The sequence below is a fragment of the Platalea leucorodia genome, assembly GCF_965183815.1.
Source record: "Platalea leucorodia genome assembly, chromosome: 20".
Classification (NCBI taxonomy): Eukaryota; Metazoa; Chordata; class Aves; order Pelecaniformes; family Threskiornithidae; genus Platalea; species Platalea leucorodia.
This window is the reverse complement of record NC_138842.1, coordinates 970,570-994,731: the sequence shown is the minus strand read 5'-3', so window position 1 is coordinate 994,731 and position 24,162 is coordinate 970,570. Positions and strand designations below refer to the sequence as shown.

General features: G+C 55.8%; 2 protein-coding genes across 4 annotated transcripts; one reads left to right on the top strand and one right to left on the bottom strand.

The window, feature by feature from the left end:
- Nucleotides 1-1,749: 1,749 nt before the first annotated feature.
- HEPACAM (hepatic and glial cell adhesion molecule) lies at nucleotides 1,750-7,211 on the bottom strand (the record flags this gene model as incomplete). Its single annotated transcript, XM_082330857.1, has 7 exons — nucleotides 1,750-2,037; nucleotides 2,135-2,205; nucleotides 2,288-2,361; nucleotides 3,772-3,865; nucleotides 3,973-4,254; nucleotides 4,476-4,817; nucleotides 7,127-7,211. The coding sequence occupies 7 exons, from the start codon at nucleotides 7,209-7,211 to the stop codon at nucleotides 1,750-1,752; spliced, it is 1,236 nt and encodes a 411-aa protein (XP_082186983.1).
- Nucleotides 7,212-8,386: 1,175 nt separating this feature from the next.
- Nucleotides 8,387-24,083, top strand: CCDC15 (coiled-coil domain containing 15). Of its 3 annotated transcripts, none has more exons than XM_082330685.1 (12): nucleotides 8,387-8,415; nucleotides 9,034-9,231; nucleotides 11,317-11,466; nucleotides 12,331-12,513; nucleotides 13,356-13,460; nucleotides 17,345-17,509; nucleotides 18,452-18,571; nucleotides 20,018-20,121; nucleotides 21,950-22,129; nucleotides 22,203-22,351; nucleotides 22,691-22,824; nucleotides 23,369-24,083. In XM_082330685.1, the coding sequence occupies exons 2-11, from the start codon at nucleotides 9,058-9,060 to the stop codon at nucleotides 22,810-22,812; spliced, it is 1,452 nt and encodes a 483-aa protein (XP_082186811.1). In that variant the 5' UTR covers nucleotides 8,387-8,415; nucleotides 9,034-9,057; the 3' UTR covers nucleotides 22,813-22,824; nucleotides 23,369-24,083. The 3 variants fall into 3 exon arrangements, with proteins under 3 accessions (XP_082186811.1, XP_082186812.1, XP_082186813.1); XM_082330686.1 differs by having other exon boundaries at nucleotides 23,257-24,083; XM_082330687.1 differs by lacking the exons at nucleotides 8,387-8,415; nucleotides 9,034-9,231; nucleotides 23,369-24,083 and adding an exon at nucleotides 10,705-10,787 and having other exon boundaries at nucleotides 22,691-23,224.
- Nucleotides 24,084-24,162: the final 79 nt, after the last annotated feature.

Sequence of the window (24,162 nt, the reverse complement as noted above, 5' to 3'; positions counted from 1 at the left end):
CGGCCGCTCTCCGGTTTTCATCCTAAACCTATTTCCTGGGAAGGCCTGGGGGAGAGGCGCCGGCGCGCGCCCCAAAACCGGGGGATTTTCACAGAAAATCCAGGCACGGCGGAGGGGCAGCGCTCGGGCCAGGGGTTCAAGCCCATGTTTAGGGGACGGTGCAGCTGGGGAGCTGGGGGGGGGGAGGAGGGAGCCCCCCGTTTAGGCCTCCTGCCTGCGCACTTGGGCGAGCTTGCATGCTAGCGCACCCCCCCCCCCCCGCTCCGTGCAGCGCCGTGCACGGGTCTGCGGGTTGCAGCGGGTGGGCACGGCGCTCTTGCACACGCCGGGCGCAGGTGTGCTCGCTCGGCGTGCTGTGCGCGTGCTCCCCGCGCGCTCGTGCATGCTCCATGTGCTGTCTTAGCTGCGTGCTTCGTGCATGCTCTGTTCACACGCCCCATGCACACTCCTGCACGCCCTCTGCAAGCACTGCACACGCGCTCTTTCCTCATGCTCTTTGCACGCTCGCTGCATGTTCCATGCATGCCCTATGCAAATGCTCTCTTTGCATGCTCTGTGCGTGCCCTCTTGCAAGCTTCAGGTATGCTCTTTTCTCACACTCCGTGCACGGTCTCCCTGCACGCTCTGTGCATGCTCTGCGCACGCTCTGCGCACGCTCTGCACACGCTCTGCACAGACTCTCTCTGCCCACTTGTTCTCTCTGTACACTCCATGCACACTTGGAGAGCACTCCTGATGCTGGCGCGCTCTCTTGCAAATGCCATGCACAGTCGCATCTGCACGTTCCACGCATGCTTTCTCCGCATTCTCCATGTGCACGGTCTCCACACAATCCATGCAGTCTTAGCTGCACGCTCTGTGCATGCTCTCACTGCACGCTACATGCATGCTCTCTCTGCACACTCTTGCGCATGCCCTCTTGCATGCTTTGTGCACGGTCTCTTTGCATGCTCCAGGCACGCTCTGTCCACATGCCCTGTGCACGTCCTCTTGCATGCTCGGTGCATGATCTGTCTGCACGCTCTGTGCATGCTCTCTCCCCACATTTTGTGCCCGCTTCCTCCGCACGCTCTCTGCATGACGTCCCTGCACACGCTGTGTGTGCTCTCTCTGCACGCTGCGCACATGCCCTCTTGCACGCTCTGTGCACGCCCTCTCTGTTAGCTCTGTGCACGCTCTCTGCGTGCTCTCTGCATGCTCCCTCTGCACCCTCTGCATGCTCTATCTGCATGCTCCGTGCATGCCCTCTTGCATGCTCCGTGCACGCTCTCTCTGCACGCTCTACCTGCATGCTCCATGCATGCCCTCTTGCATGCTCCATGCGTGCTCTCTCTGCATGCTCCATATGTGCTCTCTCTGCACACTGTGTGCACGCTCTCTCTGCACGCTCCATGATTGCTCTCTGCGCACTGCGTGCGCGCTCTCTCTGCATGCTCCGTGCATGCCCTCTTGCACGCCTCATGCATGCTCTCTCTGCACGCTCTGTACATGCCCTCTTGCACGCTCTCTCCCGCACGCTCCCGGCAAGCACGCGTGCTTTCTGTGCGCTCCCTGCACGCTCGTCCCGGCGAGCAAGCCATTAAAGCGACGCCCCAGGAAGGCGGGGGACGGAAGAGGGGAGCTCCGGGTGGGATCAATAGCAAATTAGTGACTTTACGCCCAGCTGAACGATGCCCGGTGGCAGGAGCGGAGCCAAGATGGTGTCCCCGCTCGCTTGCCGCCGCCGAAGCGCACGCATGTCCCCCCCACTCAGGCGCTGATCTCCACGGCATTGGCCTCCTCCTGCTCCCGGATGACATGGACGCCGGCAGTCCGCAGCAGCCGCGGGGCACCACGGGAACGCGCCGGCGAACCCGGTGGCGACCTATGCGTCCGCGTCGAGGCGGGCGAGCGAGCTGGCGAGCGATGGTAACGACGAGTCGAACGCCCCACCGGTCCCGGCGAGCGACCGGCTGCTGGTACCGGTGAGCTGGTGTAACCCGGTTCAACCGTGCCGCGGGGTTCAGGCGGTGAATCCTCCTCCGCCTCCGGCGAGTCCTACCAAAAGCCAAGGGTAGACGAGCGTGCGAAGCACGCGAGAGCCGGCACCATGACGCAAAGCCAGCGCGCTACCAGTGCACTACCGCCTGCTCACCTTGTCCTTGAGGATGTACAAAGCCACCGGGTTTTTGCGATCGTGCTCACCGCTCCGTGGGATGCCCTCAGCTGCATGGAGGCAAGGCGTTGCTTACCGCGGCGGCGGCATTGGCGTTGCCCAACCTGCCACCGCACCACGGCCGGCACTCACCCTCGTGCTTCAGGCGTTCCTCGTCCTGCTCGGCGTATTCGGAGGCCGGTTGCGTCTCCGCTTGCCGCTTCTCCCTGGGGAAGGGACAGGGGATGGGGCAGCACTGGCACCGCGGTGGGGGCAGCGAGGGGACCGCCTGCGGCTCAGCAGGGAAGGGCCCAGGGCTGCGGTGAGGGAGGGGTGGGATGGGATGGGATGGGATGGGACAAGATGGGATGGGATGGGATGGGATGAGATTGGGTGGGATGGGATGGGATGGGATGGGTCAAGGCAGGATGGGATGGGATGGGATGGGATGGGATGGGATGGGATGGGATGGGATGGGATGAGATGAGGTGGGATGAGATGAGATGAGATGAGATGAGATGAGATGAGATGAGCCAGGAGAGATGGATGAAGGCAGGACAAGATGAGATGGGATGGGTCAAGAAAGGATGGGATGGGATGGGATGCGTTGGGATGGGACTAAATGGGATGAGGCAAGATGGGACAAGATAAGATGGGATGGAATGGGATAGGTCAAGACAGGATGGGATGGGATGGTATGGTATGGTATGGGATGGATCAAGGTAGGACAAGATGGGATGGGATCAGATAGGGTGGAATGGGATGGGACAAGATGGGATGGAATGAGATGAGATGGGACAGAAGAGATGGATCAAGGTAGGATAAGATGAGATGGGATGGGTCAAGGCAGGATGGGATGGGATGGGTTGGGACGGGACTAAATGGGATGAGGCAAGATGGGACAAGATAAGATGGGATGGAATGGGATAGGTCAAGACAGGATGGGATGGGATGGGATGGGATGGGATGGATCAAGGTAGGACAAGATGGGATGGGATGAGATAGGGTGGAATGGGATGGGACAAGATGGGATGGGATGAGATGAGATCGGACAGAAGAGATGGATCAAGGTAGGATAAGATGAGATGGGATTGGTCAAGGCAGGATGGGATGGGATGGGATGGGATGGGACTAAATGGGATGAGGCAAGATGGGACAAGATAAGATGGGATGGAATGGGATAGGTCAAGACAGGATGGGATGGGAAGGGATGGGACAAGATGGGATGGGACAAGATGGGATGGGATGAGATGGGGTGGGATGAGATGGGGTGGAATGGGATGGGACAAGATGGGATGGGATGAGATGAGATCGGACAGAAGAGATGGATCAAGGTAGGATAAGATGAGATGGGATGGGTCAAGGCAGGATGGGATGGGATGGGATGGGATGGGATGGGATGGGATGGGATGGGACAGGACAGATGGATCAAAGCGGGATGGGATGGGACTAAATGGGATGAGGCAAGATGGGACAAGATAAGATGGGATGGAATGGGATAGGTCAAGACGGGATGGGATGGGATGGGATGGGATGGGATGGGATGGGATGGGACGGGATGGGATGAGATGGGATGGGTCAAGACGGGACAGGATAAGAGGAACGCCCTTTGGCTCTCGCGTTACCCCCAGCCGTACTTCTTGGAGGGTTTCCAGCAGGCACAAACAGTCACCAGGGTGACGAGGAGGAAGATGCCGCCTGTGGAGAGGATGATGTAGAGGGAGCTCCGGCCTGGGGGAGAGGAATGAGGGGGGACAACCCCCCCAGAATTTTAGCTGGGAGCATCTGCAAGGGATGGCCAGCCCTGGGGGTGCGGGAGCAGGGAACGGGTGGCTTACGGTAGACGGTGAGCTTCACGGGGATGCTGCGGCCATGGCTGATGGGGTTCTCCACCAGGCAGCTGTAGACGTCGTCGTCAGCCATGAGGACACGGGTGATGGTGAGGATCTTCTGGTCGGGGGAGAGGAGCAGGCGGGAGTCGTTGCTCAGCGGCCGCCCGTCCTTCAGCCAGGTGTAGGTGGGCTTGGTGCCGTTCTCGTGCGAGCAGTTGAGGGTGAAGAACTCACTGAGCTCCAGCACCGTCGAGGAGGCCACCAGCACTTGTGGCTTCGAGATGGGGACTGCGGGCGAGTGGGGGAACCACGGTGACGCCGTGTCATGGGGGACGGATGGGCTCCGGGGACGGGAAAACATCAAAACCCCACGGGGATGTAGCTTGGCTGCATGGGGTGGTTGAAGCCCAGAAACCACCTCCCAGTTGGAGAAAACCCTCCCAAAAAGTGGTCGGGGAAGACGTCCCATGGAGAACCCAATCTCCACTGGACACCCTTGTTGCGCTTACTGTCCACGGTGAGGTTGATGGTCTTCTCGCCGGTGAAGGTGTCATCGGTGATGGACACCTCCACCTCGTAAGCGCCTTCATCGGCCAACTGCAAGGGGTTGATGAGCAACGAGCCATTCTCCAGCACCCGGATGCGGTCACGGTAATCGGGCCGTAGGTTGCCGATGATCTCGGTACCGATGGACTGGACGACGGTGACGGGTTTGTCACGCTTCAGCTGCCACTTGACCACCGGCTTGTCGGCGCTGGCGCTGGCGTAGCGCACCGACAGCAGCGCCGCTTTGCCCGCCGTGCCGCGGACCAGCGGCGTGGGGCTGGTGATGTTCACCCCCGCCAGCAGACCTTGGGGTGGGGAGAGACAGCGGGGCACCGAGTCCGGGCAGGCTGCCTGGTCCTCCGAGCCCAGAGAAAAATGGGGATCCCCCGCCCAGAGCTGTGCTGAGCACCCCCAAAATGCAGCACCGGCGCTGGGATGCCCAACCATCATGCAAGCGGGCTGTTTGCATAACCCTTTGCAAAGATGCATGCATCGCCCCAAAGTGCAGGGAGGGTGGAAGCCCTCCTACACCCAGGTCAATGCAATGCTTTGCAAAAATGCATGCGTCACCCCCAAAATTGCATTGGGGGTGGGAGCGCTCTTGCAGCCTGGTCAATGCAATGCTTTGCAAAAATTTGCAATACACAAAAATTTGTGAATCTTTGCAAAAATTTGCAAATACGCAATGCTTTGCATCGCTCCAAAAACTGCATCGGGGGGGTGGGAGTGCTCCTGCAGCCAGGTTGATGCAATGCTTTGCAGAAAATGCATGCATCATCCCAAAAAGTGCATCAGGCATGGAAGGCAGGGCAATGCAACCCTTTGCAAAGACGCATGCATCGCCCTCCAAACACTGCATGAGGGGTGGGAGCCCTTCTGCAGCCGGGCTGATGCAACCAACCCTCTGCAAAAATGCGTGCATCATTCCAAAAAAAGGCATGCATCATTCCAAAAGAAGGCATGCATCATTCCAAAAAAATGCATGGGGGGTGGGAGACCTCCTGTGGCTGAGTTGATGCAATGCACTGCAAAAATGGGGGGCGGCAGCTCTTCTGCAGCTGGGTCGATGCAACCCTTTGCAAAAATCCATGCATTGCCCCAAAAGTTGCAGGGGTGGGGATTTTTGCATCCCTCCCCCAGCCCCGTTGGATGCTCTGGTCCAGCCAACCCCCCCCCCCCCCCCCCCCAGCTGCAAAACTGCATCACGGGGTCGGTGCACGTGCATTGCTCCTCGTCGCTGGTTTTAAGCCAAAAAGGGCAGGGAAAAAGTGGAAAAAACCTGATTTTTTGGGGGGGGACACTCCTTAAAACAACCTCTCTCTGCAAAACGCCGTAGCCTCATCACCCCCTTGCCATCCCAGGGGTCTCATCCGTGAACCCCCCATCCGGATGCCGTCATCCGCCAGCGAACAAACCCCATATTGAAGAGGAGGGGAGAGTGGGAAAACCAGCTGGGGAGGGCGAAGCAGGAGCAAGAAAGGCTTTAAACAAGCCCGAAAAGTCATGGGACCTATTGGTATGCAGCGTCCGTCCGTCCGTCCTCCCCGGCAGCGCAGAGCTCGGCCCCGAAAACATGCTCCGACCCAAAAAATTGAGGGGGATTCCCATAGGGAAAACCCAGGCGCGGCTTTTAAGGCATCCTTGCATCCAGTGCACCCCTAAATTGCCGATTTTTAACCATTTCTTCCCTTTTTTAGCCCAATTGCTTATTTTTTCTCTGCTCCGGGTAATAAATTTGGGAGTTAAATACTAAATCAGGCAATATTCCCAGCTCCTACAGCATCCCTGGCTTGGGGATGGAGATCTCCCACCCCTCCTGGCTGGCTCTTGCTAAAAAAAACCCACCAAAAATCCTCATTTTCCCAATATTTTGTGGAATAAATCCTTATTTCTTTGGAAAAAGCCCAGCAACATTTTTGGGGTGCCCTGGCTGCAGCCCTGGGGCTTTTTTTAGGGTGTAAATCAAAGGCGGCGGCGTGCAAAACCGGCTTTGCTTTGCATCCTCAGCTCATCCGGAGGGAACTGGGGCCTTCCCGGAGCTGGTTTTGGGTCCAAATGTTGGTAAAATGGGGCAAAACTGTTGCAGGTGATTTTCCGCATTGCTGGAGCCGGGATGGGGCAGTTTGGGATTCCTTGAACCCCCAAAATGTAGGTATTTGGGGAATAAATGATGGATGCAACCGGGGTTGCAGCGGGATGGGGCGAAGAGGGGCGAACGTAGAAATGGGGTGAAAAATGGGCTTTTTGGGAAAGCTGAAGGATGGGTAAGAAAATAGATTTGGGGATGCTGAAAAAGGAGGAAAAGAGGGGTTTGGGGGAAGCTGAAAAGCTGGGGAGAAGCTTGGGGTTGGCTGGTGTCGGATCCTCCCCCCGGCAGGAGCTGCTCGGCTCCGGAAAAGTGTTTTTCCCAGTTTTTCTTCCCAATTTTCCCACTTTTTTCCCTCTCCCAAGCAGAGGGGATGCTCGATGGCGCAGCACCCCTCCCCAAACTCCCCTTTGTGGGGTACCACCACCCTCCTCACCCCCTTCCCACTACATCCTCCATCTGGATACCCCCCAAAACCTATGGAAAAATAGGAAACCCCATGGAAAAACCCATGGGAAAAGCCCCTACCTGTGTGCAGCGCCAGGAGCCAGGTCAGCGGCAGCAGGCGGGGGGGAGCGGGGTGGCCCCGCGGGGCGGCCGGCGCTCCCCACATTTCGGGCAGGCTCGCCCCCCGAATCGCTCCGCTTCCCCACTCCGGGCACGTCCCTCGACGCTCCCGGCTTGGCTCGTCGCCCGGCTCATTTCTTTTTTCTTTTTCTTTTTTTTTTGTTTGTTCTTTCCTTTCTCAATAGGGCCCTGTGTCCTGGTGGCTTTCGCCTCCCCGGCGGCCTGGAGCTGACATTTATTTGGGGAAAAAACACTCAGATTCGCAATTTTCCCCCCCTTTACACCCCCCTTTTCCATGTTTTCCCCATCCTGGGGAGATGCTCGAGGGCGGGGGCATCACCCCATCCAGCCCGGCTAAGGTTTGCCGTCCCCTCCGCGGACAATCCCATGGGATTTAGGGCTCTGAGCATCCCATGAAGTTGGGATTTTTTGGGGGGGGCCATTTTGCAAAGGTGGAACCCCTTCCCACTGGATTCCCCCCCATTTTTTTTGCCTCTTCCCAGGCTTTAAAAAGAAGGCCAAGGTCGCATCCAGGCTTCGTTCCAGCTCTGGTGCCAATTAGCGCCGGTTCCCGGGGCATCGCTGAATAGGGCAGCAGGGATGCGGGGCTGGATGCCCGGAGTCGCTTCCCACCCCCCCTCTGAGACCTGCCAAGCTCATCACCCCAGTGAGCCCCCACCCCCACCCGAGGGGCCCCCCGAAAAGGGGTCGAGGCCTCTGAGCGCCCCGGCGGGAGGGGGATGCTTTGGGGGGGGTTATGGGGGTGCTACAGGGAGGTTTTGGGGGGATTTTGGGGGAGGATGCTATAAGGGGGGATTTGGGGGATGCTATGGTGCTTTGAGGAGCTTTTGGGGGGGCCTCAAGGGCTCCCCCTTCACTATAGGGTACTATAGGGGTGGGGGAGATGCTTTGGGGTGATGCCATAGGGAGGTGCTATGGGGGGGGATGCTGTGGGGAGATAAGATACGTTGGGGGGGTTCGGGTTGCTATGGGGGACGCTGTGGAGATATTTTGGGGGGGATTTCAGGGGTGCTCGGGGGGTGTTTCGGGGGGGCGCAGAGCAGTCACCCCCCCTCCCCACCCCGGTCGGCGGCGGCGGGACGCGAACCCGCGTTGCCGGGACCACGTGGGGAGGGGGCGTGGGGCGGGCGTGTGGGGGCGTGGCCAGAAGTGGGCGGGGAAAAGTGGGCGGGGGCCGGCGGGCGGAAGTGGCGCCGGGATTCAAAGCGGCGGTTGAGGCGGAAGTGGCGGTTGGTGGGGTCTGGGGGGGGGGGGGCAGGGGGTTTTGGGGGGCCCGGGGGGGGCCCAGGGGGTGCGGAGAGGGGGGTGGAGGGGTTGGGGGGGGCGCTGGGGTGTGAGGGGATGGGGGGGTGCGGGGGCCCGAGGGTTGAGGGGAGGGGGCTGCAGGGGTTGAGGGGGGTCGGGGGGGGGGGGGTCGTGGGGGCAAGGGGAGGGGGATGTGGGGGTTGGGGAGGGTCGAGGGTCCCCTGGGGTTGAGGGGAGGGGGATGCAGGGGTTGGGGGGGGGGCGTGGGGCAAGGGGAGGGGGGGGGTGCGGGGGTTGGGGGGGGCCGTGAGGGGAGGGGGGGCCCGAGGGTTGAGAGGAGGGGGGTGGGGGGGGGCAAGGGGAGGGGGGTGCGGGGTTTGGGGGGGCCCATGAGGGGAGGGGGGGCCTGAGGGTTGAGGGGAGGGGGGTGCAGGGGGTGGGAGAGGTTGGGGGTCTCCAGTATGGGGAGGTGTGGGGGGGTGCTGCTGGGCTAGTGTGGGGTGCCCTGGGCAAGCGGGGGGGTACAGTGGCACGAGGGGAGCAGTTTGGGGCTGGGGGTGTCTGGGAGAGGCCCCCGCTCACCTCCTCCGCCCCTTCCCCAGGGCCGAACCCGCCGCGGCGCCGGGATGCTGCCGCCCTCCAAGGAGCGAGGCCGGGGGGCCGGGGAGCGCACAGGGGGACGTCAAGCGAGACCCCCGCGGCGGAGCTGGCGGGTGCTGGCCGAGAGGAACCAGAGCGTGGCCCCCGTGGGCGTCTGGGTGGAGAGCGGCCCCGGGGAGCCGGAGGAGAGCCTGGCCTTTGTGAGTGCTGCCGCGGGGGTCCTGGCCCCCCAGCTCTTGCCAGGGACATCGCCAAGCCCCCTGGTTCCGCCTGTGAACCCCGCGGGGGCAATCGGAGGCAAAAACGAGCTTTATCTCCGTTTGAAGGCAGACGGGAATGCCACTCCTACAAAGAATAATTTATTTTCATGGTTTTTGGTAGGGTCAAAAGCCACCGTGGCGTCCACGTAGCCTGGCGTCCCGTTTGCACGAGCCCTGAGTCGATTCCCCTCACGCTGTGTTTTTTTTTTTTTAGGAGAAATGCACTGGTTTTACAAATCAGTCGGGGGGGCGATGCAGCCAAGGCTCTAATCAGCTGCTGTTTATTACTTAATTATCTGTCCTGTGCGCTCTGCACTTTTAGTTTTAGCTTAAATCAGATAAACGTATAGATTTTCAGATAGATGTCTAAATGTACAGATTTTCAACGTGTTGCTAGAAGCTGCCTTCCAGTGCAGCTAAAACTTAGCAGGTTTGTGCCTCCGCCGCGTCAATTTTTTCTTGCTGTTCCTGGGAATCCTCCTTGGTTTCTCAGTGCTGGGTTTTGAACTCCACGCCGTAGCTTTGTGCGTGAGGTGCCCGTGCCGTAACCGGCTGAGCGGTGTCGTCCCCCCACCCCTGCCATATCGATGCTGCGCTTCGCCTTCCCGTTCATCCGTAAAGGATGTCGGTGAGCCGAGATTTTATTCCGTGTTGCTGATTTAAAAAATAAATAAGTCAAATGTTTCAGGGTCTGGAGCCAATCTCCGCTGTACCCCATTAGAAACACTTAAGGAATCTTTATCGATGCTTATCTCAGGGATTTCTGCTTTGAGGGTTATTATAAGAGGACTAAAAGTGCATTAAATATAGGATGATGAGTTCAGTCCCCTGTAATTAATGTCTAAATGTTACAGAAGCTCCTGCCCTTCTGAGATGATTTATTTCCATATTGTAATTTAAATCCTGAAAGCTTGAGATAATATATGGAAATGAATCATCTCCATATGCCGTATAACTTCCTCCTCGGCACCGTGAAACTTCTGGGGGAGCCGAACTCTTCCCCACCGCTTTGGGGGGCCTGGGTGCTCCCAGTCCTCCCTCCCGGAGCTTTCCGGTGCGGAGGAAGGCGCACAGGGTTATTGGAGCTTATTTAATATACTTTTATACGCCAGCGGATCGTATTAAAAAATATATATTAATGCCTGCTGCATCGGAATTGCTAATGAGGTTGCCAACGGGGAGTGGAGCCAGCTGTCGATGGCACCGTTTCGTGTGGCTCTGGCTCGGTTTCACCGTTAACGGTGCCGGTTTCTCCCCGTCGCCGTGCTCCGTTTGGTTGTGCCGACCTTGCTTCGCTGCTGGTCACGTTCCTGGCGGTCAGCGGGATGTAGGGAGCATCCGACCCGGCGTTTACCGAGTTGCTTTTCAGACTTGCCCCTTTCCTCCGTCCCTTCACTGATTTTTCTTGCTTTAGGCCGTGCTGCGGTGACAGCAAAGAGAGCGATGCCGGTTTTCTGTAAATTCTGCATCAGCAGAATTCCTTGGCATGACTTCAAGTGAGAACCTTAAAAAAAAAAAAACCCTGATTATTTTAGGCCGTTGCTTTTAATCTTTTACGTCAGATGGTGAAAACAGTCTCAGAGCGGTAGCCCTGCCTGCGCTGTGCTCTGCAAACCGCTTCCCTGATACGCTTCCAGCCTTGCAGAGCGTTAATGGGATCGGAGGTCGGCCCGTTCCTTCCGGATCCGGGCTTTGAATATTTGAGCATCCTTTTGTGGGCACAGGAGCTGGGAGTTGCTGCATGAGGCTACCTTCTTTTTTTCTTTCTGTGCATGTTGCAGAGTTAAAGGAGGTGCACGCGCTCCGTATGTGGCTCGCTGGATTCAATCCAAGCTCAAAATAATTCAGTAGACATTGTCCGAGCTGTTATTGCACAGATTTTTGAAACAAAACATCGTTAAGTTTGCTCTGGGTGCTGCTCGCCTGGCTCGTAGGTGCCGGTGTGGGAAGGGAAGATGGAATACAGGCTGCTGTAACGCTGCGATGTAGCAAAACGCACGTAAAACCTGCTTTACCCTCTTGCAGGCTTCGGCGCTTTGGGTGGAGGAGGAGCTGAAGGAGCAGCAACGGGAGAAGGCAGCCAGCCTGAGACGTTTCCAGGGAGAGGTGAAGCAGCGGGTGAACCAGCAGGTCAGGATGCGAAGAAAGCAGCAGCTGCAGAAGTCCTACGAAGCAGTAAGCACATCCCTGTCCCTGCCTCGCAGGAGAAACTCCTCGGAAACCAGTATAAATCGGGAAAAAACCCCACTAGACCTCAAGTCAAGGTGTTAATAGGGAAAAATGAGGAAGCTTGTGGTCACGGCAGAGCCCGTGGCCGCAAACGCTGTCCCCTCAAGTGAGGTCAGCCTGACACCTTGGCTCGCTCCGGCGCTGAAGGTGCTTTAAGCCCTTTGCCCTCCCCGCAGAAAGGTCGCTGGCTCTCTCGGGCAGCGGAAGAACGGAGTCCCGGCGCCCTGCGCGGAATCGTATGGAGTTAAAAAATAGCCAGGCCGGAGCTGCGAATGATGCGGATGTCTCCTGGTTGAGTTTTAAACAAAGCTCATTTCTGCTCTCCCTTTTCCAGGGCAGTCAAAGAGTTCGCAAGCGACACTTTAGCGCTCTCTCCGCATTCCCATTTTCCCCGCGGGCTTGTTTTAGATTATCCTGTGAACATATTTAATCCTTTCTACTTTTAAACAAACTGCCAGGAAGACTTGCCAGAAACTGACTGTGGGACGAGAAGGGAACGCGCTGAAATGTCAAGGGTTTTGGCCACCCCTGGGGCGTTTGGGCTGCTTCCAGGGCTCGGGAGGCACGGTTGAGCGGGGATGTCCTCGCGTAACTCCGCCACCACAGCTCCAGACTGAAATCCCGCGGCTGCCTTCAGCCCCTGAGAGCCCGAGGGCTCTTTGTGCCCCTCTCAGCGCGGAGAGCGCAAACGTCCACCCCGAGAAATGCCGCCAAATCGAGCCAGCGGCTCCCACGCGGCATGGGCGATGTCCTGCTGATGGCGAGGGGTTTACCCGCGGCTTTTTAACTCGGGGGTCTGTCTCCCGGCAGGCGGAGAGGGAGAGCTGCCTCGCCATGCAGTACTCGGACTTGGCGCTGCGCTCGACCCCCAGGAAGAACACGTGCCTCTTTCGGAGCCACCCCGCGCCCGCCATCTGCAGTCCCGCCGCTCGCGCCGTCCCGGCACAGCGGCAGGGGATGCGAAGCGAGCCGTTCCAGCAGCAAGCCGCCAAGGTGAGCGGTTCCCCTCCTGCGGTTTTTCACCCCTGCTTCGTCGCGCTGGTTGCTCGTGGTTTGAAACAGAGGACGCACAATATTCACCTTTCTACCCTCTTTTACAACACATCCCTCATTTTTTTTTTAATACCGAATGAAACATCGGCTTATATTTTCACTCTGCTTTACTACATATTGTTTTAATCCTCCGTAGCTCTTATCAGAGCCTCAAAACTGATAGCAGAAGTCTTCCTGGAGGATGCCATGGTTGTGCTTGCCCCGTTGCTTGGAGCTAGAGGGAATTTTCCCTCGGCAGGCAGGGACTCGTCGCTGTGTCGTGGCGGAGAGGTGGCACTAGGTGGTGCCACCTCATTGCAGCTCGTCTCCTGCAGACCAGGATTGCGAAATCTTGGAAAACCTGCCTTAGGGACTGTTTTAAGCTTGTTTTTTTGTAAAAGCGATGCTTATGCTGCATTTGGCATTTTGGGAAGTGCGGGTATTCACCTGGGAGCTCCTCAGGGTGGAGAAGCGCTTCTGGCTACAGGACAATCGGGGATCTGGGACTTCTGGCGTCTCAGCAAAGTGATTTGGGAGCAGATGAGCTGTCACCAAGTCCTTTACCTTGCCGGGATCGGGGTTTCAGTGCATTGGGGCAGCTCTGAAAGACACCTTGGGTCGCAGGTTACCTTATATTGGTGCAGCTCATTGTGTGTTTTGTCACGCTCCCTTGAAAAAGCACTTTGGCTGGAGCGGGGTACGTGAGGAGATCTCTTCTGTGAGCTCAACTTGGCGTAGCCCTCACGGAAAGGAGTTGGTGACCTCTTGTTTTGTCTTGTCTTTACCTTCCCTCTTAACGGCAGCTTAGCAAAACCGTGAAGCAAGTTCGACGCAGGCTGGCGTCCTGCAAAACCGCGCACCAAGGAGCGGGTCCCCCCGAACTCCCCGGTGGCGTCTGGAGGCGAGAGGTGAGCGCGGGGTGCCTGGGGTAGGGTAAGAGGAGTTACCTTGCACACTGTTGAAGTCCTGGCTCTAATTAGCAAATCCAAAGCATAGTTCGGTGACTTTTTCCAGCAGAAGTGGGCTTTTGTGGCCTACCATGGATTAGCCCATGGATTTTGGTGGCCTGAGGGCTCTGTCCCTCTGTTCTTGCTGCCTTCCTCATGGATTTCGGTGGCCCGAGGGCTCTGTCCCTCTGTTCTTGCTGCCTTCTCCATGGATTTTGGTGGCCCGAGGGCTCTGTCCCTCTGTTCTTGCTGCCTTCCTCATGGATTTCGGTGGCCCGAGGGCTCTGTCCCTCTGTTGTTGTTGCCTTTCAGAGAAGGCAGCAGGATGAAGTGGGTGGAAACATCTCTCTTTGCAGAAATTAATGAGAGAGAAACTAGGAAATAAGAATTCAAAAAAGATTTTTTTAAAGGCTGCGATTGCGATCTGGGTATCTGGGAGGAATGTGATGATCAGCACTCTCCTTAGGTGCCTTTTAGTTCTTCAACAAACCTCAACAACTCTTTCCCTTGCATCAGTCCCTTATTTTCTGCGGGTGGCAAAGATCTGGAGGGTTTTCCTCACCCAGAGCTGGCTCCTGGTAGAGAATTGTTGGCACGCGTCTGCTTTCCTCGAAGCAGTGCACAGCAGCCGCGTACAGATGTCGGTCCCGAGTGTCCCACCTTTTCTTCTGTTGAATTGCAGCCTGCTTTTGTCACTCCAGTTCTCCAGAGCAGCTTCGTCTCGCTGCTATTATCCTCCTTTCTGTGCCAAGACCTTTCTTAAACTGACATACTTTGTCCATCCCGGAGAACACCGCCAGCAATCCAACCTGGTATTTTGTCTTACTGCCTCCTCCGGAGCCAGTTTCCTGCCCGTCTTGCAATTCTTCATTCCCATCTCTTTCTCGGGTTCATCAAAGGTGAAGTAGATCTTGGCTGGCTGTCTAGAAAATACCTTTTAGAGGTATGGTGCTGCTCTTCCTCCTCGTTGTGCTGGTGGATTTCTGTTCGAGGAAGTCGGCTTCGTGAACAAGAGTCACAAAAACAGTATAATTACGGGCTCGAAAACCTCTTATCTGTTTCGGACATCACACATAGCTTCTGTTTCAGTCCTCGGTGCCTTCAGACTGCTCAGCGAGATGGAGTGATTCATCACTCGGCTATTAGCAGTGCTAAAGCCTCACGTCGATAATACAGTCGCTGCCCGCGGAAGCCAGAGGGTTACAGACGATGGCCGGCAGATGTGTGGGAGTCCCGCGGCAGTGAGAAACAAGGCTGGGAGGGATCCCGGGCCGTCCTCCCGCCTGAACCTTGCTGCAGCTGCAGTTAATCTACGCTCTCCTCAGACCTCTGGCGAGGAGGATTTAACAGCTTCCCTAGGCAATTTATTCCAGGAAGAATTTATTGATTTATTGCATTACTTTGTTTTATTACTCCAAGATAGCAGAGGAGAAAAAAAGCTTGAATATTAATCTGACTTTCTCTCCCTGTATAAAGGTTTGCCGTGTTCACAGCTAGGCAGGACAGCAGCTTATTCCCTTCTCTCAGATGCCAGCTTTTGCCGTGGACTTAACCACCGTGGTAATTGCTGCCGCAGCGCGCTGCCTTGCCCTTTGCTTTTGGCCTCCTTGAATTTCCTTGTGCCCTCTATTCCAGCTGATTTCCTTGGTTCGAACCCAAGCGTTTTTTAGCCTGTTCTCAAATACCTCTGCAACTTGGTTGGGTGTGTAAATGTCATCAAGATGCTTCTTTCTTCCGTCATCCAAGCCGAGAAGGAAATTATCAAGCAGAGCTCGATAGTTCTTACTCTCTTTTTGTGCAGTGAACTCCTTGAGACTGAATCTGGGTAGTGTTTTTAATCAGCATCGCACCTCCCATAGAATAGTTTAATCTAACAGATATTTCTTGAATTAGGCCGTGTCAAAAGCTAAGCTAAAACCGAGATGTCTTCTGCCGTGCTTCGCCTGAGGCCTCTTTCTTCTATTGTAGGAGAAATTCAGACCTGCTCGACATGACTCGCTCTTGACAAATTCATGCTGGTTGCTGCTTATCTTGTTTTCTAGCAGCTTCCAGGCACTTTGCAAGGTGATTTACTCTTGTTTTTCCCAAAGTGGGGCAGTTAAACTCCTGAGGCTAACATCTCTTCGGTATTTCCTTTTCCCCTCCTTTCTTTAAAGATAGAGCCGGTTTCTGATAACCTGGACCTCCACAGATTTCGGGGGCGGCGGGGCTGTTAGCAGCTTCTCTGCCACTCCTGGCAGCAAACCCAGGGCAGATCCTGCCTGCTTAAAAACTTCAGCTTCTAGGAATAATCTGACTTTTTCTCCCCAATAATAATCCAAGGTTTTTTCTTGCCACTGCTATTAGCTCAGAGCGAGCCTTTGGCGGAACGCCGATGCCCAGAAGCGTAAAACGCTGCTCGTGGTGTCCTCTGACAGCTCTCCTTCTCGAGTAGCAAGTCCTTTAGTCTCTCTTACTAAAGCCTGACTTGTTACCTTGATCTGTCTTGGTTTACTTAAAGCTTTGGCCTTTCTGGCACGCGGTTTGGGTTTTTATCCCCGCGTGCTCGTGTTGTCTCCTGCGCCATTCCTTCAGTAACCCGACCCATGCTCTGCTTCCCCCATGCTGGCATGGATCGCGGGCGCGAGAAGAGCTCGGGGCTCAGCCGGGGCTGCCTAGCACCGCGCTGCTTGTCTTTTCCATTTGCTCAGTTTAAAGGAACTTCTCCTCCGGTCCTGTCTCCTGCAGTTTTGTTTTTCTTTTTCCCCTTCTGCCTTCTAAAGAGTTGCGTTCCCTGCCATCGATAACCCATGTTCCCCAAATCGTTGCTCTTCCGCTCTCCCAGAGATTTCTTTCCAGGTCAGCAACATTTAAAGAGCTTCTTCCCTGCTTTCCCAAGCAGATGGTAATTGTGTGGAAATGACCCATCCCTGTGTTTCCGATGATCCCCTTCACCGAGTCGTCAGCCGCTTTGCCCTCAGGGTTTGGTAGCTGCTGTAGGGCGACAGCACCCAAATGCTTTTCCCCAACTGATCATTCCCCAAAGTTGGAGGTTTTTTTTCCAACAGTTTCATTTCCTTCTACCTTACAAAGCAATAACCCTTCCTCTCTATTCCCTCGTCCTCACCGAAGCAGCTCTCCTGTGTTGCGTTTCTCTCTTAACGGGGTTGATAGAGTAATTCCTACGCCTATCAAACAATCCCGTGTTCAGACTGACTCCGGGCTCTCCCCCGTCCTTCCTGTATTGCAGCAGGATCTCAAGGGAGCTCAGATCTCAAAGGATCCCTGGCCTGACCCGCTCTCCATCCTCTCCCTCGGTCAGCAATCCTACTTTTCCTGAAGGGACAGCAAGGCAGAAAAAAAAAAAAAAAAAAAAAAAATCCTGGCTCCGAGCTTGCTTCTGGCATTTTGCTTTTTTAGTTTGTAGGAAACAATCTGCTGCCTCTCAAAATATTGTTAATTGCCGGTGGGGAGCCAGCCCACTTACCATCTGAAGGAGTACGCTCCGTGCTCGAGTGTCGCTGCGGAGATCCCCCCCCCCCCCCAACTCCTCACAGTTGCGAAACGGCGCCTGGAGAGGTCTTTTCCTCGGCTTTCCTTCGCCCCGCGCGCGTCTGTCCCTCTGTTTCTGCGGTTGGTGAGAACGTATTCACGAGTTACCCTGCTAAATTCAGATTTTTCTGGCTCTCGTGCCCCGCAGTGATGCTTGAACGCGTTGTGTTGCTGCTCGCCAGATCTCGACCGACTCCGCAGAACAAGCGCCCTCGGGTTAAAGCTACTTCTAGCCCGCGCACGAGGATGTTGAATTTGCCCTCGGCGCCAAAGCAGAGGCATTTGAATTTCATATTTACACCCGTCTCCTCCAGAAACCGGAGTCTTGCAAAACAACCACGGTGCCCGCAGAAGATGAGAGCGAGGAACTGCTTCTAGCGGGACATCACGATCTTCCGGCTGAACTGCAGGATCAGGGGACGGCCCCGTGTCAAGCCGAGCAAGACGACGACTTCTACATCAAAATCGAATTTGAGAAAGTAAGACTCGTATGGGGCCGGGCCAGTCAGTTTTAAGAGGTTTGAATCGTTGGGATTTGAGTTTATTTCGGCAGAGGCTGCTGTTGCAGTTGCTCCCTCAGGCCTGGTTAACTCTTAAGCCTACTGTCGGCAAAACAGGCTGGAGAGCAGCGTCAAAGCGAAGTGAGATTGGCGGCTTCTGTTTCACCGCTTTCATCTTCCAGCTGCAGCTTCAAAAGGGGTTTTATTTGTGCCTGCCTCGTGATGCCAGTTGGCCGGCGCTCGGCAGAAATCTGAAACTGAGTGTGCAATCGCATCGTACGCTTAACTGAACTGTGGCCGGCGGGACCTGCAGCTGCCTCTGCTCCTGCCACCCGGCTCGGAGGCGGCAGCGGGGTGGAAGAGCTGCGGGTGGTGCATCAAATCAGCCGGAAACCTCCTAAAAATTTCACCCTGATTACCTGGAGCAGTTGGCAAATCCTTTACGGCTCTAGCAGCCTCGGCTGGGGGTTAATCCGGCTAGGAGCAGAAAGCTCGACAAAAAGTGCGGGGAGGGAAGACGGCGGAGGGTTACGCTGAGGTTTTGGGAGACGTTGGCTGTTGGATACCCCTGAGGCTTTTGGTTTTTTTCTTATTGTTATTTTTCTGGCACTTGGCAAAGGGCAGAATGAAAATGTGGGGAGGCGAGGTGTGAATCCGGATTTAAACTAAACCAGAAACCTCCTCCAAGGAGATCTTTAGCAGCGTTTCGACAAAGCTTTGGCGCTCAGGCTCCTGCACGGAGATGTTGCGCGCCTCTCTCCTGCCTACAGCCAACCTCTGCCCCCCAAAAAATCGCAGCTCATAGGCGGGTCACCCTGTTGAGGACTGCAGGGATCGTGCGTAGAGGAGTATTTTGCTGAGGGAAGATGAGAAACTTGACCTTGAAGATGCTCCTGCTGCTCTCTAACATTATTTTTCCAGTTCTGTGACGGATCGGTGAAGGACTCCGGCTTCCCCGAGCCTCCCCAGAGGCTGCGCACCGATCACCGAGCTCCCCTCCTACTCTGGGCTGGCGTAGACCGAGAGGAAACCAAAAAACAGGTTCGGCCGCCGGAGCCAAGTCCTCATTGTTTCGTCTCCGTTTCAGGACTGAGAGGTATTGAGCGTAGGGGATGCTGCGAGCGCAGATAAGGAGCCTCAAGAGCAGCCGTAACATAGGAAGCATCTGGTGGGTTTTGAAGTTTGTCAGCATTGATGGCGCCTGAGGCCTCGGGCAAACCTACTGGCTTCTTTTCTTAAGGTCTGTCGCGACCGTAAGCGCAACCGTTAGGCTCTCCTCCCGCATAATCCCTGATCCGAATAACGCCGAAGGGTCGGAGGAGAAACGGGCTTCCTCCGTTTTGCCTGGGAAAACAACGGTGTCGCTTTCCGTAGTTGCGTGGCGAGAGCGAGGAGCTGCCAAAAATGCTTAAAAAAGAAAAGAACAAAACCCGCTTTATCTCGTTCAGGTGTAAGGCCGGGAATATAAAGGTTTCTACCGTATCGGCGCCTCACAGGCATTGGGGTGGCATTTATTTTTTTTGTTCCTTACGTGCGTTTTTCCAACAAGCCGATCCAAAATCCCGTTGTGGTTTCTAGATGGCGTGACAGCAGCTGGGGCCCCTCAGCCTGTTCCTTCCCCCACCGGTTCCCTCTGCCCCGTGCTTTTTATCTCCTTGGCTTTGATCTACCCTGAGATAACTGGTTTTGCAGCACGTGTTTGCTTTTTTTTCCACTCCTGCTCCATCTCCGGCTGTGCGGGGTGCTCTCCGCTGGCCGCGATGGACGAACTCAGCCCAAAACTCTTGGCGTTGAGGAAAAAATCCACGCCTTAAACTTTCTGGCATCGCGGAGCTCAAATGAGCCGCGTACCGACTGATTCCCACGCGGGCGGGAGGACTTTTGGTGTCAGCTTTAGCCGGGAGGTTTCCCTGCCCTTTCTGCATCCGTGGGGTTAAGCCGAAGCCCAGATATTAAACTCAGTACCCGTACGGGAGTTGTTCCCCGCAGGGCTCTGGGATTTGTCTCGGCAACGACTTTGCCACCTCTGTGGTTCTCCTGCACGTAGCGGGTCCAGCTCGGTGGTGTACCTTCGTTTTTTTTCGAGCGACGAGCTTCCAGCGAACCGCAGAGAACCACCGGTCCCCAGCTGGATCGAAACGCTGGGCCTCGTAGCGCTGGGTTGAAGTGGGAACCGGCTCTTTTACCCCCAGGAAAGCGAGAGTTTAGGAATTTGTCGTGGCAGAGCTTCCATCCGTAGGAAGGTTCAGTCGAGGGATGCTGGTACAAAGCTTTTTTGATGCTCCGAGATGTCTCGGTCCTCCTCGCTGACCGCCATCTCCCCGGCTTCTCAGTCCTGGGGCAGCTGCGCTGGGAGACGTTTGAGGATGGCTTGGGGAAGGAGCGAGGTTTCTATCCTGAGAGACCTGCAGAAATCAAACAGAGCGCTGATATCGCTCGATATCGATCGCAGCCGTCCTTCTCAAAGGTGCCTCTTCTCTCCCGCAGCGTCAGAACGAGTACCTGAGGTACCGGCGCCTCTTCATGACCGTCGAGCGAGAGCAAGTGAAGGAACAGCAGAGGCAGAAAGAGCGGCAGAAGAGAATCGCCGAGTGAGTACGTGCGGATGAGCGCCAGCCTCTCCGCGTCCCCTCCTTCGTCCCTTTTTAAATTCTTGGCCGCTTGTCCGGTGCGAACAGGGCAACGCTATTTTGGAAAGACGCAGGGGCTTTGAGAAGACCGCCCATGGTCTGAAACGCCCTTGGTATGAAACGAAGGCCAGTTGTAAAGCCTGAGTTATCTCCTGGGTTTATTTTAGCGTCCGATCTATTAACCTTGGGGTGGGATTCATTCAACCAACCCCCCCAAGGGAGACCCTTGGGCCACGTCGAGTCCTTCAGAGGTCTCGGCGCTTCTCCATCTGCTTTCCGAGTCCTCGTGCAGCTCGGGTAGGAGTTGGGAGCCGAAACATCGGGCTGGGAGAGTCGCAGCTCGCTAAACTCTGCCTCTCGGGAGCTGCTCCCCAGACCCTGTGCTACAGTCCGTGTTTAGAAACTTTGGGGTGAGGTCACGTTGTTGTTAAACTGATCTTATCTCTGGGGTTTTTTAATATCGGACCCTTCACCCTCACAGCTATAAATGTATATAGTGTAATAAAAAAGATTTCTAGGCATTTGTTCCAGAGTTGAAAACTCGCTATCAGTACTTGTTTTGGCGGTTTAGTCGTCTTCTCCCTTTTAAGGGGTTCATTAAGGAGGAGCTCTGCAAATTCACACCAAAGTAGGAAAGATTTTTATTTTTATTATTGTTTTTCATCTCTGCCTGGCTCTAAAACAAAACGACGTAGCTCTGACCATCTCTGACGCCGGCTCGGCAGCGGGCAGGCTTCGTGGGAGCAGCGCCGGCACCCGAGGGCAGGATTTTCATGGTCGCTTTTCGGAGAGAAACGGCCAGGCTACAGAAAAGCTCCTCCAACCACATTCCTGACTTTTAAATTGGGAGCTTCGGAGACCTTTTCTTGCCCTGCAAGTGCTGGCGAGACACCAGGGAATGTCCCACTTAGCGCGACATCTTCTTATTTTTTTTTCCCCCCTGGTTGCAGAGCTGGTTTTGTAATTACTCAGCGTAAAGCCTAAAGTTGGCCTTGGCTTTAGTTTCTCTAGCGGAAGATTTACGGTGGGTTAGTTACGGCTCTGTTACCACTTCATTTCAAAACCATTTGGGAGTTGATAACTTGACTGGAGGAGTTTGGCTTCGGCACTTTCCTTCTTGATGTAAAGATTTGACCCCCCCAAATGCAGTAATATCCGAAATGTCTCGTTCAGCAACGCTTTCTCCCCCTGGCTTTTACCCAGCCTTGATATATATATATATATATATATATATATTTTTTTTTTTTTAATGCATTTTTGGCAGCGAGCAGCCTGTAACACGTTATTGCATTTGGCGCTCATCAGCGGGAATAAAATGGCAGGTGTTTCGGTTTAAAGCCTTTGTGCTTCCGAATCGCCGCTTGTCGAGGGAGCGCGCGTCACCTTTGGCACGACTTCGACACCCCGGATGGCGCCGAAAGGGGCTGGAATGCCGCGTAGGTGCAAGGGAGACGGAGGAAAAATGGGGAAAAATGCTTCTTAAAGGGTAGTTTGGAGGAGGGGTGGGATCCTTGGAGCCTCTCTGCTGGAGCCGGCACTCTTCGACAGCCCTGTTACGCTCCCCGTCGGCTGGTGTTTCCGTATGGGGTAGGAAAGGAGGCTCGGAAAGCGTTTTTGTCCCTTTTATGTTTAAAGCTGTTAGCGCGGCGTTCCTTTCCCCCGCCCTGGGTGGTTTGGGTGAAAGCAGGAGGCGGCAGCAGCGCCTAGGTCCTGATTTTACAACCGGGGCGGGCAGGGAATGGAGGTCGGGATGGGGAAGCTCCTTCTCTAAGCCTGTTTTTCCCTGCAGGATTAAGAGCAAGAAGGAGAAGCAGCGCCGGGCGGAAGAGCGGCGGATGCAGGAGCCGGCTGACCAGCAAAAACCCTCCCCGGGAGAGGGAGCTTGTGAAACCCTGACCCAGCTTCAACTGGAGGAGAAGAGAGTAAAGAAAATTCAGGAAAACCAGGAGCGAAATAAGGAGTACGTGAGGTACGGCCGGATCCCCGATCCGTCCGCCGAGGCGGGGTGTTACTGGCAAAGGTGAATATTTTATCCCTTGCAGGTACGTCGAAGCTCTAAGAGCCCAGATGAGGGAGAAGATAAAACTATATAATATCGACTTGCCCCCGCTGTGCTCCTGCGGGTCCGATTTCTGGGATTCCCACCCGGATACCTGCGCCAACAACTGCGTCTTCTACAAAAACCACAAAGGTAGGAGCCTCCTGCTTCTGGAGAGGAGAAGCCTGGAGCCCGGATTATTCAGGGAGAAATCAAACGTGGTTAGAGGTTTCCGCCATCCCAGGCTGTCGTCTTCTAGGGGGTGAAAAAAAGAGAAATTGGGGCTTTATAAAAAAATCTGGCTTTTCTGCTTGGGCTCGCACACCACTTCACACTCGGGAGCGTGCCAGAAGCATGCGGAAAACTCCAGGCACGTCGATTTTTCTTAAAAACCAGTTTTTCTCTCTTTTTATGCTGAAGCGGAGCCCGGTTTCGGGCCGGCAGTGAAACTCTCGGCTCTTAACGCTGCTTCTGTGTCCCCTTCCTGCTCAGCCTACAGCCGGGCGCTGCGGTCCCTCGTCTCGTCCTGCGACCCCGCGGACCGGAGCTGCTCGGCGAAGCTGCCGCTCCGAGGCCTGGCTGCGCTCTGCGCTCGCTCGGGGAAGCATCTGTGAGGAAGGGCGACTGTAAGTAGAGAGCAGGGCCCTGCCTGCTCCTGCCTGCTCCTGCCCGCTCCTGCCCGCTCCTGCCTGTCCCTCGATTCCATCCAGGCCGGCGCCTTCGCTCTCCCGCTCTGGTTTAAGCTGCGCCTTTCCCATTTTGCTCCGGTTTTGCGGTCGGCCGGACCGGGAGCGTCGGAGCGAAGGAGCCGATGGCTCTGCGGGGCTGGGCTAGAGGCAGGCACTTGAATTTTGCTGTTCGGCTGCGGAATAAACTGTTTTCAGGGGTTGTTCGTCTCCCTGGGAGTGCGAAACGAGGAGAAGGTGGGGTCGATATCGCTTAGGGTTCTAACCTCTTCCTTCTCTCCGTTTCCCTATCGCTCCCGCCAGCCCCTGCCTCTCCGGTCACGGTCCAGAGCCACGTATTTATTGCTCCTTCCCTTTTTTTTTCCGGGTGAGGACCTCTCCTCCAGTCCCACCCAAGCCAAGTTGCGCTCCCACAACTTCTATTTTGCTCCGGAAAGCGGGCGGGGGAAAAAAGGCAAACTGAAAATCTCCATTTCATCTCCAGGTGAGCAGGACTTTGCGCTGCTGCAGCCCCTCGCCCCGGAGCGCGATCGGTTTTTATCAAAAAGCGACGCTGGTGGGGTAACGCGTTCCTGGAGGGAGGTTGCACCATAACCCGTCATTAATATTTACTGCTTGCTGGCCGCTCTCCCGCCGCCTCTCCAATATTAACCGCGGCAGGAAGGACAGACGGCCGAGCGCACCCGATTATTTCTTTTTTTTTTTTTTTTTACCCTCCTTTCCCGGCCACGCTCCGTTACCCTCCCGCCGGGCGTGAAGCAAACCCGCGACCCCGGTCCAGAGGTAGCGCCGAGCCGCGGGATGCTCCTCCGCTTCCCCCTGGAGAATCATTCACCCGCTCCGGCGGCGGCGGCCGCTGCTATTGATTAACCCCTTTTTGCGTCAGGGGAAGGCGCCGCGCACCGAATCAGCGGCGTCGAGGCGGATTTGTAAAGGGCAGCATCCGGCCCGGGGAGGTTTTTGCGCACGCCGGGGCCAGGGAAGCAAAGGGTTTTGGTTATTTTTTTTTTTAAATGGATTATTTTTTTCGCGCGGGGGCAGCTGAGGCCAAGCGTGGCTTTGGCAGGTCCCCAAGCGCTCGCTGACGGCTCCGGGGACCCCGTTTCCCCCTCTGCGATGGCCGCCCAAGGGCTTGGGGGCTGCTTTTGGGGGTTATTGTAAAGGGAGGATGGTTGAATAAAGCTGTCGGTGCTCCCCGATGTCGCGATCTGGCGGTGAAAAGGGGATCCTGTGAGGGCGGGGGGGGATTGCTGGTGGGAAGGGGGTTTCTGGTGGGAG

Bases quoted from the DNA above. Each gene is read 5' to 3' on its own strand.
- CCDC15 (XM_082330685.1), top strand. From the start codon at position 9,058: ATGCTGCCGCCCTCCAAGGAGCGAGGCCGGGGGGCCGGGGAGCGCACA. The intron at 12,514-13,355 runs GTGAGCGGTTCC...TCTTAACGGCAG, and splicing joins TCCAGCAGCAAGCCGCCAAG to CTTAGCAAAACCGTGAAGCA. The intron at 22,130-22,202 runs GTACGGCCGGAT...TATCCCTTGCAG, and splicing joins CGAAATAAGGAGTACGTGAG to GTACGTCGAAGCTCTAAGAG.